Genomic DNA, 22061 nt, shown 5'->3' with positions numbered 1-22061 from the left:
TTGGGGTAATAAGTGTGAGAACTTGTAGAATCGTACAGCACGGGAGGAGGCCGTTCGGCCCATCGTGCCTGTGCCGGCTCTTTGAAAGAGCTGTCCAATTAGTCCCACACACTCCCCCTGCTCTTTCCCCCAGAGCCCTGCTAATTTTTCCTTTTCAAGTATTTCTCCAATTCCCTTTTGAAAGTTATTATTGAATCTGCTTCCACCGCCCTTTCAGGCAGCGCGTTCCAGATCAGAACAACTCGCTGCGTAAAAAAAATTCTCCTCATCTCCCCCTCTGGTTCTTTTGCCGATTATCTTAAATCTGCGTCCTCTGGTTACCGACCCTCCTGCCTTTTCCCCTGTTAAGAATGTGCCTAGTCTGTACCCGAACTATCTCCTCCTTGAAGGCCTCCCTTTGCCCATTTACTGTTTCACCTGCTAGTCTTTGTTTCCAATCCACCTGGGCGAGACCCCTTTTCAGCTCATTGAAATTAGCCCTCCTCCAATTCAGTGTCTTCACCTCTGACTGTTCTTTGGCCCGTTCTAAACCTAATGATATTGCGATCACCGCATTCATCTGAAATTCCTCTCTCCACTATTTAGTGGAGACTTTAACCCAATTATTTCCGATGGATTAGAGGGCAGAGCAGTTTCAGACAAAGAAAACAAAATCTTTGTACGTTAGTATCCCAGGGCGTAACACCGGGGCTCAAGTGACTTAGGAGATGTACTTTACAGCACGAGCAGCTCTGGGATATTTCCACAATCACCGCACAAAGCAAACGAGGCCATTCACGCTTCAAGCTTGTGAAATCTCTCCAAGCAGTCCCCCCGTTTCCTCCCACTGGGGGGAGAGATCACCGTCTTCACCCCATGGGTGATAGTCTGGTGGAGTGAGTCGCCCCCCGGGCCCCCCAATTATCGGACCCCTCTGACTTTCACTCTATTGATTTCAGCATCAAGAAAACCGGCCGAGTTCTATAGCAGGCATTCTGGAGGGGGAGGGTGAACAGCCAGTAGTCGTGGTCCATATTGGGACCAACGACATAGGTAAGAAAAGGGATGAGGTCCTGCAAGGTGAATTTAAGGAGTTAGGAGATAAATTAAAAAGCAGGACTTCAAAGGTAGTGATCTCAGGATTACGACCGGTGACACGTGCGAGTGAGTATAGGAACAGGAGAATAGACAGGATGAATGCGTGGCTGCAGGGATGGTGTAGGAGGGAGGGATTTAGATTCCTGGGACATTGGGACCGGTTCTGGGGAAGGTGGGACCTGTACAAGCGGGACGGGTTACACCCGAGCAGGACCGGGACCAATGTCCTCGCGGGGGTGTTTGCTCGTGCTGTTGGGGAAGGTTTAAACTAGAGTGGCAGGGGGATGGGAACCTGAGCGGGGAGTCAGAAGGGAATAAAGTTGAGAGCAGCGAGAGAGGGGAAGACCCAGGGGAAATCTACAATACAAATAGTACAAACAGTTGTTCAAGAACAAGTGAAAGGGAAAAGCATAGAGCAGTAGAAAGAAAGTGTACTTTAGGCACTTTAGGTACTTTAGGCACGACAGATAAAATGAAAACTAGAAGGCGTAAGGCGATTAACCCAGCATCAAAGCTGTGGCAGGGGGTTGGGAACCTGAGCAGGGAGACAGAGGAAAGCGTGTCAGGAAGAGACAGAAGGTATGGAGTAAAAGGTAAAGTGTTAAAAAAGGAAAAAGCAGGAACTAAGTGTCACAAAACAGATTTGAAAGTTCTTTATCTGAATGCACGTAGCATTCGTAACAAAATGGACGAGTTAACGGCACAAATAACGATGTATGGGTATGATCTTGTGGCCATTACAGAAACATGGCTGCAGGGTGACAACGACTGGGAATTAAACAATCAGGAAGGACAGGCAGGAAGGAAGGGGAGGTGGGGTGGCTATGTTAATAAGGGAAGGAATCACTGTAATACAGAGAAAAGATATTGGGACAAAGGATCAGGATAATGAAACAGTTTGGGGAGAGATAAGGAATAATAAGGGGCAAAAAACACTCGTGGGCGTAGTATATAGGCCTCCTAATAGTTGCAACTCTGCTGGAAGAAGTATTAATCAGGAAATAGTCGGGGCATGTAATAAGGGAACAGCTATAATTATGGGGGATTTTAACTATCATATTAACTGGACAAATCAAATTGGGCAGGGCAGCCTTGAGGAAGGGTTTATTGAGTGCATTAGGGATGGATTTCTTGAGCAGTATGTAACTGATCCTACAAGGGGGCAGGCAACCTTGGACCTGGTCCTGTGTAATGAGCCAGGATTAATTAATAATGTCCTAGTTAAGGATCCCCTCGGAATGAGTGACCATAACATGGTTACATTCCATATCCAATTAGAGGGTGAGAAGGTTGGTTCTCAAACAAGCGTACTGAGCTTGAATAAAGGAGACTATGATGGTATGAGAGCGGAATTGATTAAAGTGGACTGGGAAAATAGATTAAAGGGTAAGACGGTACATGAGCAGTGGTGTTCATTTAAGGAGTTATTTTACAACTTTCAAAAAGAATATATTCCACTGAGGAAAAAAGGGTGTAAAAGAAATGACAGCCATCCGTGGCTAAGTAAAGAAATTAAGGACAGTATCCGACTAAAAACAAGGACATATAAGGTAGCCAAACTTAGTGGGAGGATAGAAGATTGGGAAGTCTTCAAAAGACAGCAAAAAGTAACGAAAGGATTGATTAAGAAAGGGAAGATAGATTATGAAAATAAATTAGCAAAAAATATAAAAACAGATAGCAAGAGTTTCTACAGTTATATAAAAAGAAAAAGGGTGGCTAAGGCAAACATAGGTCCCTTAGAGGATGAGACCGGGAAATTAATGGTGGGAAACATGGAGATGGCAAAAATGCTGAACAAATATTTTGTTTCAGTCTTTACAGTAGAGGACACTAAGAATATCCCAACACTGGACAAACAGGGGGCTCTAGGGGGGAAGGAGCTTAATACGTTTAAAATCACTAAGGAATTGGTACTCAGTAAATTAATGGGACTCAAGGCGGATAAATCCCCTGGACCTGATGGCTTACATCCCAGGGTCTTGAGGGAAATGGCAGTAGGGATTGTGGATGCTTTGGTAATAATTTTCCAAAATTCTCTGGACTCGGCAAAGGTCCCGGCAGATTGGAAAACTGCTAATGTAACACCGTTATTTAAAAAGGGTAGTAGGCAGAAGGCTGGAAATTATAGACCAGTTAGCTTAACATCTGTGGTGGGTAAAATTTTGGAGTCTATTATTAAGGAGACAGTAGCAGAACATTTGGATAAACATAATTTAATAGGACAAAGTCAGCATGGCTTTACAAAGGGGAAGTCATGTCTGACAAATTTGCTTGAGTTCTTTGAGGATATAACGTACAGGGTGGATAAAGGGGAACCAGTGGACGTAGTGTATTTGGACTTCCAGAAGGCATTCGACAAGGTGCCACATAAAAGATTATTGCTCAAGATAAAGAATCACTGGATTGGGGGTAATATTCTGGCATGGGTGGAGGATTGGTTATCTAACAGGAAGCAGAGAGTTGGGATAAATGGTACATTCTCGGACTGGCAACCAGTAGCCAGTGGTGTTCCGCAGGGGTCGGTGCTGGGTCCCCAACTCTTTACAATCTATATTAATGATTTGGAGGAGGGGACCGAGTGTAACATATCAAAGTTTGCAGATGATACAAAGATGGGAGGGAAAGTAGAGAGTGAGGAGGACATAAAAAACCTACAAGGGGATATAGACAGGCTGGGTGAGTGGGCGGAGATTTGGCAGATGCAATACAATATTGGAAAATGTGAGGTTATGCACTTTGGCAGGAAAAATCGGAGAGCAAGTTATTATCTTAATGGCGAGAAACTGGAAAGTACTGCAGTACAAAGGGATCTGGGGGTCCTAGTGCAAGAAAATCAAAAAGTTAGTATGCAGGTGCAGCAGGTGATCAAGAAGGCCAACGGAATGTTGGCTTTTATTGCTCGGGGGATAGAATATAAAAACAGGGAGGTATTGCTGCAGTTATATAAGGTATTGGTGAGACCGCACCTGGAATACTGCATGATGTGGAGATGCCGGTGATGGACTGGGGTTGACAATTGTAAACAATTTTACAACACCAAGTTATAGTCCAGCAATTTTATTTTAAATTCACAAGCTTTCGGAGGCTTCCTCCTTCCTCAGGTAAATGTTTGCCTGAGGAAGGAGGAAGCCTCCGAAAGCTTGTGAATTTAAAATAAAATTGCTGGACTATAACTTGGTGTTGTAAAATTGTTTACAATTGGAATACTGCATACAGTTTTGGTCTCCATACTTAAGAAAAGACATACTTGCTCTTGAGGCAGTACAAAGAAGGTTCACTCGGTTAATCCCAGGGATGAGGGGGTGGACATATGAGGAGAGGTTGAGTAGATTGGGACTCTACTCATTGGAGTTCAGAAGAATGAGAGGCGATCTTATTGAAACATATAAGATTGTGAAGGGGCTTGATCGGGTGGATGCGGTAAGGATGTTCCCAAGGATGGGTGAAACTAGAACTAGGGGGCATAATCTTAGAATAAGGGGCTGCTCTTTCAAGACTGAGATGAGGAGAAACTTCTTCACTCAGAGGGTAGTAGGTCTGTGGAATCTGCTGCCCCAGGAAGCTGTGGAAGCTACATCATTAAATAAATTTAAAACAGAAATAGACAGTTTCCTAGAAGTAAAGGGAATTAGGGGTTACGGGGAGCGGGCAGGAAATTGGACATGAATTTCGATTTGAGGTTAGGATCAGATCAGCCATGATCTTACTGAATGGCGGAGCAGGCTCGAGGGGCCGATTGGCCCACTCCTACTCCTATTTCTTATGTTCTTAGGCGGGCGATTCGCTCTGTGGGAGACAGAGTCCGTGCAGTGAAGACGGAAATTCTACCTCACTGATTCGATAAATAAACGTAAAGCTTGTTTCTCTCTGTCACCAATAGTCTGTCAGTCGACCATGAGCTCCAGACAGACTGAAGACGACAGTCCAAGTAGTCAGTGGTGGGCTCCGAACGTAAATAGCAAATCAGTCCCGGGGCAAAATTGAAACACCAACGTCAATCCATTCTGGCAGGAGTTGCCCCCGTGATTCAGTTTTGGCAAAAGAGTCTGGAAAACACTGAGGCAGATCTTCACATTTCAATAAAACTTTAAACTAAATAAGCAGGACAGGGTAATGCACATCCTTGAATTCACTGAGCTGCCAACAATGTTCTCCCTGGTGGGCTCCAAACTTAAAATATAAAAGCTAGGATGTACTGGTGAATTGGTATAAAACCTTAGTAAGAGCTCAGTGGGAGTCCAAGAACGCTTCAATTTTAAAATTCTCATCCTCGTGTTCAAATCCCTCCATGGCCCTCGCCCCCCTCCCTATCTCTGTAACCTCCTCCAGCCCCGCAACCCTCCGAGATCACTGCGCTCCTCCAATTCTGGCCTCTTGCGCATCCCCGATTATCATCGCTCCACCGTTGGCGGCCGTGCCTTCAGCTGCCTGGGCACCAAGCTCTGGAATTCCCTCCCTAAACCTCTCCACCTCTCTCTCTCCTCCTTTAAAACCCTCCTTAAAACCTACCTCTTTGACCGAGCTTTTGGTCACCTGTCCCTAATATCTCCTTCTGAGGCTCGGGTGTCAAATTTTTTTTGATAATCGCTCCTGTGAAGCACCTTGGGACGTTTTACTACGTTAAAGGTGCTATATAAATGCAAGTTGCTGTTGCTGTTTTGGGCTCCACACTCCAGGGAGGAGGTTGAGGCAATAGAGAGGGGACAGATTAGATTCACTGGGATGCTGTGTGAGAAAATACAAATACAAACAAAGGCAGATCAGAGGCAGTTTTCAGTCAGAGCAGTAAGTGGACTCCAGCTTAAAGGTTTAAGGAGAAAGCAAGTTGTCTCTTGGTTATATCTCATTGTGTTAAACCACGTACTGTTCACTCAACTACCTTATATAAATAAAACCACCAGTTGGCTTGAAGCTTGTGTCTTGATTCAGTAAGAGAGAGGAGAATTCACGCGCAAAATACAATCCATTCCAGTAGCCGGTGAGTGGAGCAAGAGTTCTCTGCCACAATCTCTAGGTCATTCTAATGAATGAACAGAAAAGGGTGCACTCCAGATTGTAAGGGATTGAGGACCACTTGTGGGAGCGACCAGTGATTACCTAAATTACCTAAAGTAATATCCCAAATTTCTGACACTGTCCAGTTGTGAATAGACGTGCCGCAAGAACTGGATTGTGAATGACATGCGTGTGCGTTTATCTGCCAAAGCACAGTCGATTGTGAACACTTTATCACTATCTGTTCCGACCCTCTGCAGGCCATTGCTTGGTACATTCCTGCTCACAGGTTCTCGGCTACCGCTAACTCGTTTGATGAGAAAGACGATGCCTCGGAGGATTGGGTCCCTCTCCCCCTGAATGACCAGCAGATATCTCAAGAGTTTCCCTCGCAGGCACAGTACATGAAGCAAGATGGTTGGGCCCCCAGTCCTGAAACGATGGTTACGCCCGGGACTCCGAGCAACAGCTGGACAGACTTTGTGCCCTTACAGAAAAGGTAACAACACCTGGTTACCCCAAGTTTGCCGATGACACAAAGATCGGTGGCATAGTAAGTAGTGTAGACGGGAGCATAAAATCACAAAGAGACATTGATAGATTAAGTGAGTGGGCAAAAACTGTGGCAGATGGAGTTCAACGCAGAGCTCATCCATTTTGGACCAAAAAAGGATAGATCGGAGTATTTTTTAAATGGTGAAAAGTTAGGAACAGTGGAGGTCCAAAGAGATTTAGGGGCCCATGTACACAGATCGCTAAAATGTAGTAGTCGGGTACAAAAAATAATCAACAAGGCTAATGGAATGCTGGCCTTTATATCTAGAGGACTAGAATATAAAGGGGAGGAAGTTTTGCTACAGCTGTACAAAGCCCTGGTTAGACCACATCTGGACCACATCTGGGCACCACACCTTAGAAAGGATATATTGGCCTTGGAGGGAGTGCAGTGAAGATTCACCAGAATGTGACCAGGGCTCCAAGGGTTGGATTATGAGGAGAGATTACATAAACTAGACTAGTATTCCCTGGAATATAGAAGGTTAAGGGGTGATTTGATTGAGGTGTTTAGGATTTTGAAAGGAATTGATAGGGTAGATAGCGAGAAACTTTTCCCGCTGGTGGGGGGAGTCCAGGACAAGGGGACATAACCTTAAAATCAGAGCCAGGCCATTCAGGAGAGAAGTCAGGAAACACTTCTTCACACAAAGGGTGGTAGACGTGTGGAACTCTCTCCCACAAACCCTCTGTGTAAAGACACTTCTTCTATTCTCTCTCCTCACTCTCTCAGCGATGATTTTAAATCGAAGGCCCCTCGTCACTGACTCCCCAACCAGAGGAAGTTGCAAAAACTCTTCACAGTTTAAAAAAAAAATCTCTGTTAAATCTTCTCTCCTCATAACTATCGTTTCCCATCCCTGGCCTCAGCCTGGTGAATCTACGCTGTGCGTTCTCTGTGGCTTTAATGTCCTCTCTGTAAAGGTGCCCCCAAAACTGCACAGTGTCTCTAACTGTAGCCTAACTGATGTTTTGTACAAGTTTATCGTTACTTCTTTATCCTTGTACTCTATGCCCAAAATATGTTATAGCTTTATCCACCTGCGCTCCCATGTTCAGGGAATTATGTATTTTGAATCCGCGGGTCTCTCTGTTCATCCACACCCTTCAGTGTCTTACTGAGAATCCCTACGTGGTCAGTTTTCGGTAAAATATTAAAATGTCTACGTGGCAAAGAAGCAGAATGCAAAATGGTTAGAAAGGGTTAATTAGTTAGTAACTGAGATTGATACAAGTGGCCTGGCCCTCCTGCTGGGCCATATGTTTGCTTAGTCAGCAGGCCTGCATTGTCTTATCAATGATAGGTCTTTGATGTGAGTCAAGGACTGGTCTGAATGTCTCCATGTTTATGGCAGATCAATATAGGGAACGAGCTTAGCCAAAGTTGAAAGACATTCCAGGTTGGGAGATAAGGAACAGAAGGAACAGGGAAGAACATTCCAAGTTGGAAAGTGAGGAAGTTATCCCCTTTGATGTCTAACAGCAGCATGATCAGCACATGGACGATTTATGATTGGCCGGAAATAATGTAACCTCGCATGGCAACCTGTGCCCGGCTTATGATTGGTGTTGACCCTCGTTAAGTATGTTCCAACCCTATTCATCTGTATAAAAACGTGTGGATTTCTGTATGTTTTTGTTCTTGCTCTGCCAGCATAGAGGGACTCTATCAGGAGTCCAAATCAATGCTGCAGACTAAGAACCCTGCTATTAAAGATGTGTTGAACTTTAAAATGTATTCGACTTCAGTTATTACTGAACCAGACTGAGGGGAAAGAATCCGGATGGTCATTACCATTGAGTCTCTGCCCCAAATTCCTTATTAATTCTCCCGATATCCGTTACCTCACCATTCTGCACGTTAAACTGCATCTGCCGCCTGTTTGCCCAATCCCCGAACGCGTCTGTGTCTTCCTGAAGTCTTCCGCCCTCCTCCTCACTGTTTGCCAAACCTCCAATTTTTTGCTGACTGCAAATTTTGAGATTGCGCTCGAGTCCAAATTATCCGCCTACACCGAGAATTAAAGTGGACAGAGCACTGAGCCCTGGGATTCACTTCATCATAGCGAGCAGGGCAAACACAAAACAATTTGAAATACTGAGGGGGGGAGGGCCTAATAATAACGAACTAATATTAACAACAAGCTTCTCGTGTCTAGCCCTAGGGGGAGACGTGTTTCTGGTCTATTTTCCTCAAAAGGGAAGCGCCCCCTGCCCGACACCCCCAGTCTCTCGGAACGGAGCAGCGTGGGTGAGACAGACATCAGCTCCTATCTGCGGTCCAGCCTCTTGTCTCTGCCGTCGGATTCCTTGCCAGGTGAGTCCATTCACCGAATAACCACCTCTTTCTGCTCTCTCTCTCTGTGCGCCCGAGCGTCTCTCGGTCCTGTTCTCGCCTCCTTTGCTGACGGTCTTTATCCGACTGGGGTCGGGTTTTTTTCCCCAGTGCGGGCACCTCTCCGAGACCCCCGATCCCAGGTGCCCGAGTGTGGGTCCAGGCGGCACGGTGCTGGTCTGGTCGCCTCCAATCACCCCCCAAACCCCCACCCGCCGTGGCTCAGTGCGAGGCAGTCTTGCCTGTGAGTCAGGAGGTCGCGGGTTCAAACCTCACTCCAGAGATCTCAGGACGTCCCAAAGCGCTTTACAGCCAATGAAGTATTTGGGAAGTGTGGTCACTGTTGTAATGTAGGAAACGCGGCAGTCAATTTGCGCACAGCAAGATCCCACAAACAGCAATGAGACGTTTGATCAGATAAACCGTTTTAGTGATGTTGGCTGAAGAGTAAATATTGGCCGGGACACCGGGGAGAACTCCCCCCTGCTCTTCTTCGAAATAGTGGCCGTGGGATCTTTTACATCCACCTCAGAGGGCAGACGGGGTCTCGGTTTAATCTCTCATCTGAAGGACTGCACCTCCGACAGTGCAGCATTTCCTTAGAACTGATCTTCCGACAGTGCAGCGCTCCCTCAGTACTGACCCTCCGACATTGCGGCGCTCCCTCAGTACTGACCCTCCGACAGTGCGGCGCTCCCTCAGTACTGACCCTCCGACAGTGCAGCACTCCCTCAGTACTGACCCTCCGACAGTGCGGCGTTCCCTCAGTACTGACCCTCCGACAGTGCGGCGTTCCCTCAGTACTGACCCTCCGACAGTGCAGCGCTCCCTCAGTACTGACCCTCCGACAGTGCGGCGTTCCCTCAGTACTGACCCTCCGACAGTGCAGCGCTCCCTCAGTACTGACCCTCCGACAGTGCGGCGTTCCCTCAGTACTGACCCTCCGACAGTGCAGCGCTCCCTCAGTACTGACCCTCCGACAGGGCAGCGCTCCCTCAGTACTGACCCTCCGACAGTGCAGCGCTCCCTCAGTACTGACCTTTCAGCAGTGCAGCGCTCCCTCAGTACTGACCCTCCGACAGTGCAGCGCTCCCTCAGTACTGACCCTCCGACAGTGCAGCGCTCCCTCAGTACTGACCCTCCGACAGGGCAGCGCTCCCTCAGTACTGACCTTCTGACAGTGCAGTGCTCCCTCGGTACTGACCCTCCGACAGTGCAGCGCTCCCTCAGTACTGACCCTCCGACAGTGCAGCGCTCCCTCAGTACTGACCCTCCGACAGTGCGGCGCTCCCTCAGTACTGACCTTTCAACAGTGCAGCGTTCCCTCAGTACTGACCCTCCGACAGTGCAGTGCTCCCTCAGTACTGACCCTCCGACACTACCTCAGTACTGACCCTCCGACAGTGCAGCGCTCCCTCAGTACTGACCCTCCGACAGGGCAGCACTCCCTCAGTACTGACCCTCCGACAGTGCAGCACTCCCTCAGTACTGACCCTCTGACAGGGCGGCGCTCCCTCAGTACTGACCCTCCGACAGTGCAGCGCTCCCTCAGTACTGACCCTCCGATAGTGCAGCACTCCCTCAGTACTGACCCTCCGACAGGTGAGGTGCCTGAAGATTGGAGGGTAGCAAATGTTGTGCCTTTGTTTAAGAAGGGCGGCAGGGAAAAGCCTGGGAACTACAGACCGGTGAGCCTGACATCTGTAGTGGGTAAGTTGTTAGAGGGTATTCTGAGGGACAGGATCTACAGGCATTTGGAGAGGCAGGGACTGATTAGGAACAGTCAGCATGGTTTTGTGAGTGGAAAATCATGTCTCACGAATTTGATTGAGTTTTTTGAAGGGGTAACCAAGAAGATAGATGAGGGCTGTGCAGTAGACGTGGTCTACATGAACTTTAGCAAAGCCTTTGACAAGGTACCGCATGGTAGGTTGTTACATAAGGTTAAATCTCATGGGATCCAAGGTGAGGTAGCCAATTGGATACAAAATTGGATTGACGACAGAAGACAGAGGGTGGTTGTAGAGGGTTGTTTTTCAAACTGGAGGCCTGTGTCCAGCGGTGTGCCTCAGGGATCGGTGCTGGGTCCGCTGTTATTTGTTATTTATATTAATGATTTGGATGAGAATTTAGGAGGCATGGTTAGTAAGTTTGCAGATGACACCAAGATTGGTGGCATTGTGGACAGTGAAGAAGGTTATCTAGGATTGCAACGGGATCTTGATAAATTGGGCCAGTGGGCCGATGAATGGCAGATGGAGTTTAATTTAGATAAATGTGAGGTAATGCATTTTGGTAGATCGAATCGGGCCAGGACCTACTCCGTTAATGGTAGGGCGTTGGGGAGAGTTATAGAACAAAGAGATCTAGGAGTACAGGCTCATAGCTCCTTGAAAGTGGAGTCACAGGTGGATAGGGTGGTGAAGAAGGCATTCGGCATGCTTGGTTTCATTGGTCAGAACATTGAATACAGGAGTTGGGATGTCTTGTTGAAGTTGTACAAGACATTAGTAAGGCCACACTTGGAGTACTGTGTACAGTTCTGGTCACCCTACTATAGAAAGGATATCATTAAACTAGAAAGAGTGCAGAAAAGATTTACTAGGATGCTACCGGGACTTGATGGTTTGACTTACAGGGAGAGGTTGGATAGACTGAGACTTTTTTCCCTGGAGAGTAGGAGGTTAAGGGGTGATCTTATAGAAGTCTATAAAATAATGAGGGGCATAGATAAGGTAGATAGTCAAAATCTTTTCCCAAAGGTAGGGGAGTTTATAACGAGGGGACATAGATTTAAGGTGAGAGGGGAGAGATACAAAAGGGTCCAGAGGGGCAATTTTTTCACTCAAAGAGTGGTGAGTGTCTGGAACGAGCTGCCAGAGGCAGTAGTAGAGGCGGGTACAATTTTGTCTTTTAAAAAGTATTTGGACAGTTACATGGGTAAGATGGGTATAGAGGGATATGGGCCAAGTGCAGGCAATTGGGACTAGCTTAGTGGTATAAACTGGGCGACATGGACATGTTGGGCCGAATGGCCTGTTTCCATGTTGTAAACTTCTATGATTCTATGATTCTAGTGCAGTGCTCCCTCAGTACTGACCCTCCGACAGTGCAGCGCTCCCTCAGTACTGACCCTCCGACAGTGCAGCTCTCCCTCAGTACTGACCCTCTGACAGTGCAGCTCTCCATCAGTACTGACCCTCCGACAGTGCAGCGCTCCCTCAGTACTGACCCTCCGAGAGTGCAGCACTCCCTCAGTACTGACCCTCCGACAGTACAGCGCTCCCTCAGTACTGACCCTCCGACAGTACAGCGCTCCCTCAGTACTGACCCTCCGACAGCGCGGCGCTCCCTCAGTACTGACTCTCCGACAGCGCGGCACTCCCTCAGTACTGACCCTCCGACAGTGCAGCGCTCCCTCAGTACTGCACTGGGAGTGTCGGCCTGGATTATGGGCGCGAGTCTCTGGCGTGGGACTCGAACCCGCGACCTTCTGACTGAGAGGGGAAAGAGAGTTGCTGCCCACTGAGCCAAGGCTGACACATGCAATGTTTTACCTGCTAGGTCAATGTAAAGTGAGATTTTCGTTGCCGAGTTGCTGTCAGTGTTAAATCCCACGTCTGCCCCTCGTTTCCAGGTATCGTTACTCCTGATTCCTCCAGTCCGCAGTCAACAACTCAGATGTCCAGACGATCGAGTGACGCCAAGGGACTGACTTCGAGTGTAAGTCACCAAATGTACAAACCAGCCGAGAATGGTTCGGCCACAACTGGAGTATTGTGTCCAGTTCTGGGCACCGCACTTTCGGAAAGATGTGAAGGCCTTAGAGAGGGTGCAGTAGAGATTTACTAGAATGGTTCCAGGGATGAGGGACTTTAGTTACCTGGTTAGACTGGAGAAGCTGAGGTTGTTCTCCTTGGAACAGAGAAGGTTGAGAGGAGATTTGATCGAGGTATTCAAAATCATGAAGGGTCTAGACAGAGTAGATAGAGAGAAACTGTTCCCATTGGCGGAAGGGTCAAGGACCAGAGGACATAGATTTAAGGTGATTGGCAAAAGAACCAAAGGCGACATGAGGAAAAACTTTTTTACACAGCGAGTGGTTATGATCTGGAATGCACTGCCCGAGGGGGTGCTGGAGGCAGATTCAATCATGGCCTTCAAAAGGGAACTGGATAAGTACTTGAAGGGAAAAAATTTCCAGGTTTACAGGAATAGGGCGGGGGAGTTGGACGAGCCGGATTGCTCTTGCACAGAGCCGGCACGGACTCGATGGGCCGAACGGCCTCCTTCCGTGCTGTAACCTTTCCATGATTCTATGATTCTCAATGTTTCAGACTCTGGCACCGTGTTAACATGCCCAAGGTCACCACGGGAACGGGCACAATCTGACCAATGGCTTCAGAAAAACCTGGTGACGCAAAATCACCCCTGCGAATAAGACATGTAAAAACAAGTAATTGCACTCAAAGTGCAGCAGGACACAGGCCTGTAATTCAAGCTATGGGTACACCCAACATTCCTTCACTTTAAGTATTGGAAATCCTGAAGACCTGGGTCTGGAGGCAAATATTGTTCTCCGAGCCCCCACCCCTACCCCCAGGTCCCATCCAAGTTTTTTTTATTATTCGTTCATGGGATGTGGGCGTCGCTGGCGAGGCCGGCATTTATTGCCCATCCCTAATTGCCCCTTGAGAAGGTGGTGGTGAGCCGCCTTCTTGAACCGCTGCAGTCCGTGTGGTGACGGTTCTCCCACAGTGCTGTTAGGAAGGGAGTTCCAGGATTTTGACCCAGCGACGATGAAGGAACGGCCGATATATTTCCAAGTCGGGATGGTGTGTGACTTGGAGGGGAATGTGCAGGTGGTGTTGTTCCCATGTGCCTGCTGCTCTTGTCCTTCTAGGTGGTAGAGGTCACGGGTTTGGGAGGTGCTGTCGAAGAAGCCTTGGCGAGTTGCTGCAGTGCATCCTGTGGATGGTACACACTGCAGCCACTGTGCGCCGGTGGTGAAGGGAGTGAATGTTTAGGGTGGTGGATGGGGTGCCAATCAAGTGGGCTGCTTTGTCCTGGATGGTGTCGAGCTTCTTGAGTGTTGTTGGAGCTGCACTCATCCAGGCAAGTGGAGAGTATTCCATCACACTCCTGACTTGTGCCTTGTAGATGGTGGAAAGGCTTTGGGGAGTCAGGTGAGTCACTCGCCACAGAATAGCCAGCCTCTGACCTGCTCTCGTAGCCACAGTATTTATATGGCTGGTCCAGTTAAGTTTCTGGTCAATGGTGACCCCCAGGATGTTGATGGTGGGGGATTCGGCGATGGTAATGCAGTTGAATGTCAAGGGGAGGTGGTTAGACTCTCTCCTGTTGGAGATGGTCATTGCCTGGCACTTGTCCGGCATGAATGTTACTTGCGACTTATGAGCCCAAGCCTGGATGTTGTCCAGGTCTTGCTGCATGCGGGCTCGGAATGCTTCATTATTTGAGGGGTTGCGAATGGAACTGAACACTGTGCAGTCATCAGTGAATATCCCCATTTCTGACCTTATGATGGAGGGAAGGTCATTGATGAAGCAGCTGAAGATGGTTGGGCCTAGGACACTGCCCTGAGGAACTCCTGCAGCAATGCCCTGGGGCTGAGATGATTGGCCTCCAACAACCACTACCATCTTCCTTTGTGCCAGGTATGACTCCAGCCACTGGAGAGTTTTCCCCCTAATTCCCATTGACTTCAATTTTACTAGGGCTCCTTGGTGCCACACTCGGTCAAATGCTGCCTTGATGTCAAGGGCAGTCACTCTCACCTCACCTCTGGAATTCAGCTCTTTTGTCCATGTTTGGACCCGGGCTGTAATGAGGTCTGGAGCCGAGTGGTCCTGGCGGAGCCCAAACTGAGCATCGGTGAGCAGGTTATTGGTGAGTAAGTGCCGCTTGATAGCACTGTCGACGACACCTTCCATCACTTTGCTGATGATTGAGAGTAGACTGATGGAGCGGTAATAGGCCGGATTGGATTTGTCCTGCTTTTTGTGGACAGGACATACCTGGGCAATTTTCCACATTGTCGGGTAGATGCCAGTGTTGTAGCTGTACTGGAACAGCTTGGCTGGAGGCGCAGCTAGTTCTGGAGCACAAGTCTTCAGCACTACAGCCAGGATGTTGTCGGGGCCCATAGCCTTTGCTGTATCCAGTGCACTCAGCCATGGCACTTTGGCAGGAAAAATCGGAGAGCAAGTTATTATCTTAATGGCGAGAAACTGGAAAGTACTGCAGTACAAAGGGATATGGGGGTCCAAGTGCAAGAAAATCAAAAAGTTAGTATGCGGGTGCAGCAGGTGATCAAGAAGGCCAACGGAATGTTGGCTTTTATTGCTCGGGGGATAGAATATAAAAACAGGGAGGTATTGCTGCAGTTATATAAGGTATTGGTGAGACTGCACCTGGAATACTGCATACAGTTTTGGTCTCCATACTTAAGAAAAGACATACTTGCTCTCGAGGCAGTACAAAGAAGGTTCACTCGGTTAATCCCGGGGATGAGGGGATGGACATATGAGGAGAGGTTGAGTAGATTGGGACTCTACTCATTGGAGTTCAGAAGAATGAGAGGCGATCTTATTGAAACATATAAGATTGTGAAGGGGCTTGATCGGGTGGCTGCGGTAAGGATGGTCCCAAGGATGGGTGAAACTAGAACTAGGGGGCATAATCTTAGAATAAGGGGCTGCTCTTTCAAAACTGAGATGAGGAGAAACTTCTTCACTCAGAGGGTAGTAGGTCTGTGGAATTTGCTGCCCCAGGAAGCTGTGGAAGCTCCATCATTAAATAAATTTAAAACAGAAATAGACAGTTTCCTAGAAGTAAAGGGAATTAGGGGTTACGGGGAGCGGGCAGGAAATTGGACATGAATTTAGATTTGAGGTTAGGATCAGATCAGTCATGATCTTATTGAATGGCGGAGCAGGCTCGAGGGGCCGATTGGCCTACTCCTGCTCCTATTTCTTATGTTTTTATGTTCTTATTTCTTGATATCACGTGGAGTGAATCGAATTGGCTGAAGACTGGCTTCTGTGATGGTGGGGATATCGGGAGGAGGCCGAGATGGATCATCCACTCGGCACTTCTGGCTGAAGATGGTTGCAAACGCTTCAGCCTTGTCTTTTGCACTCACGTGCTGGACTCCGCCATCATTGAGGATGGGGATGTTTGCAGAGCCTCCTCCTCCCGTTAGTTGTTTAATTGTCCACCACCATTCACGACTGGATGTGGCAGGACTGCAGAGCTTTGATCTGATCCGTTGGTTGTGGAATCGCTTAGCTCTGTCTATAGCATGTTGCTTCCGCTGTTTAGCATGCATGTAGTCCTGAGTTGACGCTTCACCAGGTTGGCACCTCATTTTTAGGTACGCCTGGTGCTGCTCCTGGCCTGCTCTTCTACACTCCTCATTGAACCAGGGTTGATCCCCTGGTTTGTTGGTTATGGTAGAGTGAGGAATATGCCGGGCCCTGAGGTTACAGATTGTGCTGGAATACAATCCTGCTGCTGCTGATGGCCCACAGCGCCTCATGGATGCCCAGTTTTGAGCTGCTGGATCTGTTCTGAATCTATCCCATTTAGCACGGTGGTAGTGCCACACAACACGTTGGATGGTGTCCTCAGTGCGAAGACGGGACTTCATCTCCATTAGGACTGTGCGGTGGTCACTCCTACCAATACTGTCCTGGACAGATGCATCTGCGACAGGTAGATTGTTGAGGAAGTTTTGCCCCCCCGGTCTCTCTCTCTCTCTCTTGCTCCGTCTTCTGCTCCCCCCTCATACAGTGGTCCTGGTATCTCCCTTCTCTGCTAACCCCACAAAACACAGCTCTTGCTTTCCCCAAATGGTGTAAAACAGAACTGCAGATTTCCTGGCTCCTGAATGTGAATCATGGGGAGACACAGCAAAAAGGAGGCCATTCAACCCATCCTGCCTGTGCCAGCTTTTTGAAAGAGCTGTCTAATTAGTCCCACTCCCCCCTCCTCTTTCCCCAGAGCCCTGCAATTTTTTCCTTTTCAAGTATTTATCCAATTCCCTTTTGAAAGTTATTATTAAATCTGCTTCCATCGCCCTTTCAGGCAGTGAATTCCACAGGATGCACTGCAGCAACTCGCCAAGGCTTCTTCGACAGCACCTCCCAAACCCGCGACCTCTACCACCTAGAAGGACAAGAGCAGCAGGCACATGGGAACAACACCACCTGCACGTCCCCCTCCGAGTCACACACCATCCCGACTTGGAAATATATCGGCCGTTCCTTCATCGTCGCTGGGTCAAAATCCTGGAACTCCCTTCCTAACAGCACTGTGGGAGAACCGTCACCACACGGACTGCAGCGGTTCAAGAAGGCGGCTCACCACCACCTTCTCAAGGGCAATTAGGGATGGGCAATAAATGCCGACCTCGCCAGCGACGCCCACATCCCATAAAAGAATTTTTTTTTAAATTCCAGATCATAACCACTCGCTGTGTGAACAAATTCTCCTCATATCTCCCCTCTCGTTCTTTTTCTCTTTCTCACAGACCTTAAATCTGCGTCCTCTGGTTACCGACCCTCCTGCCACTGGAAACAGTTTCTCCTTATTCACTCTGTCAAAACCCCTCCTAATTTTGAACACCTCTATTAAATCTCCCCTTAACCTTCTCTGCTCTAAGGAGAACAACCCCAGCTTCTCCAGTCTCTCCACATAACTGAAGTCCCTCATCCCTGGAACTATTCTAGTAAATCTCCTCTGCACCCTCTCCGAGGCCTTGACATCCTTCCTAAAGTGCGGTGCCCAGAACTGGACACAATACTCCAGCTGATGTCTGACACGTGTCCTGTGAGGAGAGATTGAGTAGAATGGGCCTATACTCTCTGGAGTTTAGAAGAATGAGAGGTGATCTCATTGAAACATATACAATTCAGAGGGGGCTTGACAGGGTAGATGCTGGGAGGCTGTTTCCCCTGGCTGGAGAGTCTAGAACTGGAGGGCATAGTCTCAGGATAAGGGGTCGGATTGTCAGAGGAGCGATACTGAGGGAGTGCTGCACTTTCGGACGGTCAGTACTGAGGGAGCGCTGCACTTTCGGACGGTCAGTACTGAGGGAGCGCTGCACTGTCGGAGGGTCAGTACTGAGGGAGCGCTGCATCGTCGGAGGGTCAGTACTGAGGGAGTGCTGCACCGTCGGAGGGTCAGTACTGAGGGAGCGCTGCACTGTCGGAGGGTCAGTACTGAGGGAGCGCTGCACTTTCGGACGGTCAGTACTGAGGGAGCGCTGCACTGTCGGAGGGTCAGTACTGAGGGAGCGCTGCATCGTCGGAGGGTCAGTACTGAGGGAGTGCTGCACCGTCGGAGGGTCAGTACTGAGGGAGCGCCGCACTGTCGGAGGGTCAGTACTGAGGGAGCGCTGCACTGTCAGAGGGTCAGTACTGAGGGAGCGCTGCATTGTCGGAGGGGCAGTACTGAGGGAGCGCTGCACTGTCGGAGGGTCAGTACTGAGGGAGCGCTGCACTGTCGGAGGGTCAGTACTGAGGGAGCGCTGCACTGTCAGAGGGTCAGTACTGAGGGAGCGCTGCACTGTCAGAGGGTCAGTACTGAGGGAGCGCTGCATTGTCGGAGGGGCAGTACTGAGGGAGCGCTGCACTGTCGGAGGGTCAGTACTGAGGGAGCGCTGCATTGTCGGAGGGGCAGTACTGAGGGAGTGCTGCACAGTCGGAGGGTCAGTACTGAGGGAGCGCTGCACCGTCGGAGGGTCAGTACTGAGGGAGTGCTGCACCGTCGGAGGGTCAGTCCTGAGGGAGTGCTGCACTGTCGGAGGGTCAGTACTGAGGGAGCGCCGCACTGTCGGAGGGTCAGTACTGAGGGAGCGCTGCACTGTCGGAGGGTCAGTACTGAGGGAGTGCTGCACTGTCGGAGGGTCAGTACTGAGGGAGCGCTGCACTGTCGGAGGGTCAGTACTGAGGGAGCGCTGCACTGTCGGAGGGTCAGTACTGAGGGAGCGCCGCACTGTCGGAGGTGCCGTCTTTCGGATGAGATGTTAAACTGAGGCCCCATCTGTCCTCTCAGGTGGATGTAAAAGATCCCATTGCACTATTTTGAAGAAGAGCAGGGGGGAGTTCTCCCCGGTGTCCTGGGGCCAATATTTACCCCTCAACCAACATCACTAAAAACAGATGATTTGGTCATTTACCACATTGCTGTTTGTGGGATCTTGCTGTGTGTAAATTGGCTGCCACGTTTCCTACATTACAACTGTGACCACACTTTGAAAAGGACTTCATTGGCTGTAAAGCGTTTTGGGACATGCTGAGGTTGTGAAAGGTGCTGTAGAAACACAAGTAATTTGTAGGAACATAGGAACAGGAGTAAGGCCATTCAGCCCCTCGTGCCTGCTCCGCCATTTGATAAGATCATGGCTGATCTGTGATCTAACTCCATATACCTGCCTTTGGCCCATATCCCTTAATACCTTTGGTTGCCAAAAAGCTATCCATCTCAGATTTAAATTTAGCAATTGAGCTAGTATCAATTGCCGTTTGCGGAAGAGAGTTCCAAACTTCTACCACCCTTTGTGTGTAGAAATGTTTTCTAATCTCACTCCTGAAAGGTCTGGCTCTAATTTTTAGACTGTGCCCCCTACTCCTAGAATCCCCAACCAGCGGAAATAGTTTCTCTCTATCCACCCTATCCGTTCCCCTTAATATCTTATAAACTTCGATCAGATCACCCCTTAACCTTCGAAACTCCAGAGAATACAACCCCAATTTGTGTAATCTCTCCTCGTAACTTAACCCTTGAAGTCCGGGTATCATTCTACGCTGCAGTCCCTCCAAGGCCAATATGTCCTTCCGAAGGTGCGGTGCCCAGAACTGCTCACAGTACTCCAGGTGCGGTCTAACCAGGGTTTTGTATAGCTGCAGCATAACTTCTGCCCCCTTGTACTCCAGTCCTCGAGATATAAAGGCCAGCATTCCATTAGCCTTATTGATTATTTTCTGCACCTGTTCATGACACTTCAATGATCGATGTACCTGTATCCCTAAGTCCCTTTGGACATCCACTGTTTTTAACTTTTTACCATTTGGAAAGTACCCTGTTCTATCCTTTTTTGATGCAAAGTGGATGACCTCACATTTGTCGACATTGAATTCCATTTGCCGCAGTTTTGCCCATTCACCTAATCTCTCAATATCGCTTTGTAATTTTATGTTTCCATCTACACTGCTTACAATGCCACCAATCTTTGTGTCATTTCTTGCTTTCTCTTCTGTGCCCAGTGACTAACAGGATTTGTATCTGTTGGAACAGGCCATCGAGCCCCGACTGCCGAGGGTCCGCTCCCTGACCGGTTGGGTCGCGCAAAGGAGCACGCGCCCCAAGTACGGACTTCGATTTATGAGCTACCCGCTCATCACCGCAGACGCACACGTCACCAGCAGATAGGAAAGTGCCGCGGGCACGGTTCCTCGTCGAGCGGCGTGACCAGAAACGGGAATCGTGGGGGAAAAAAAAACGCGTTGATCCTGAGAAATCAACGGGGAACGAGGGACTGGGCAGCGAGTGCGGTCACGTCCCCTCCTGAGAACAATAAACAGTGCATTGGGTGGAAGGAGACCTGACTGCTCAAGGAAATGGGAAGTGAGCGGCACGTTGGATGGAGAAGGATCTCAAACGTTCTGTTTGAGGCCTTCATCGCTTTCTCCTTTTTCAGTTTGTTAATATTTAATAACTTTTGAAAACTCTTGAAATTATTGACGAAGCCAAGGAGTTTAGACCTCTTTTCAAGCCCGATATTATTTTCCTGATTCGTTCATGGGGGTGCGGGCGTCGCTGGCGAGGCCGGCATTTATCGCCCGTCCCTAGTTGCCACCTTGAGAAGGTGGTGGTGAGCCGCCATCTTGAACCGCTGCAGTCCGTGTGGTGACGGTTCTCCCATGATTTATTCACCCAGTGACAGAGAGAGAGAGAGAGAGAGAGAGAGCTACCCATCGGGGACATTGCGGGGGTGGGAGTCAGGCGGACTGAGATCTCAGGGGCCCAGTTCAACAGTGATTATAAGGGCATACAATAACCTGAGTTCAAATCCCACCGTGGGCAGTTTGGGAATTCGAGAAAAAAATCTGGAAATAAAAAGTCAGTAAAAGTGACCGTGAAGCTGTCGGATTGTCGTAAAGACCCAACTGGTTCACTGATGTCCCTTTAGGGAAGGAAACCTGCCGTCCTTACCCGGTCTGGGCCTATAGGTGACTCCAGTCCCCACCCCAACGTGGTTGACTCTTAACTGCCCTCTGAAGTGGCCACTCAGTTGTACCAAACAGCTCACCGTCACCACACGGACTGCAGCGGTTCAAGAAGGCGGCTCACCACCACCTTCTCAAGGGGCAATTAGGGGATGGGCAATAAATGCCGGCCTCGCCAGCGACACCCTGAGAATGTATTGAAAAAAAGTAAGAAATTCAGACAAATTTTTAGTCATACAAAAAACCTTTAAATCTTGTACAATACACTTGATCATTCGAAATAAAGTTGTGCGGTCTGTCGATCCCCAGAGGGTGTGGAGTGGATTGTGTGTTGCTTTTATTTGTTGTCACTAATTTCACTTCTGATGATCCTGTTCAACGCATAAATCCGCTTTATTGCTGCTTACACGCAGGGATGGTTTGAAAGTGTAGTCTCGTGACCTGATAACCCACTAACGCATTTTTGGAAACCAGAGAGCGATAGAAACACATAGGAGTTACAACACGGACTCAGGCCATTCGGCTCATCCAGTCCGTGTTGGCGCCTACCCTCCACGCGAGCAAATAGTCCCGATCGCATTTACCCCCTCTGTCCCCATATTGCTACAACCCCTTATCCTTCAACCACTTTGGGTCAAAAAAGGATAGAACAGGGTACTTTCTAAATGGTAAAAAGTTAAAAACAGTGGATGTCCAAAGGGACTTAGGGGTTCAGGTACATCGATCATTGAAGTGTCATGAACAGGTGCAGAAAATAATCAATAAGGCTAATGGAATGCTGGCCTTTATATCGAGAGGACTAGAGTACAAGGGGGCAGAAGTTATGCTGCAGCTATACAAAA

General features: G+C 48.7%; 1 protein-coding gene across 1 annotated transcript in view; it reads left to right on the top strand.

The window, feature by feature from the left end:
* The window catches only part of LOC137327764 (lamin-B1.S-like), a 73778-nt gene extending 52258 nt beyond the window's left edge, over window positions 1-21520 (top strand). Inside the window, exons 11-14 of the mRNA XM_067993574.1 lie at window positions 6336-6574; window positions 8790-8947; window positions 12603-12688; window positions 20288-21520. Of these exons, the coding sequence (XP_067849675.1) occupies window positions 6336-6574; window positions 8790-8947; window positions 12603-12688; window positions 20288-20422 (618 nt within the window). The 3' untranslated portion in view covers window positions 20423-21520. The remainder of the gene's footprint in view (window positions 1-6335; window positions 6575-8789; window positions 8948-12602; window positions 12689-20287) is intronic.
* Window positions 21521-22061: the final 541 nt, after the last annotated feature.

This window comes from Heptranchias perlo, chromosome 12 (genome assembly GCF_035084215.1).
Source record: "Heptranchias perlo isolate sHepPer1 chromosome 12, sHepPer1.hap1, whole genome shotgun sequence".
Classification (NCBI taxonomy): Eukaryota; Metazoa; Chordata; class Chondrichthyes; order Hexanchiformes; family Hexanchidae; genus Heptranchias; species Heptranchias perlo.
The sequence above is the reverse complement of the archived record's forward strand: the minus strand, read 5'-3'. Positions and strand labels throughout refer to the sequence as shown.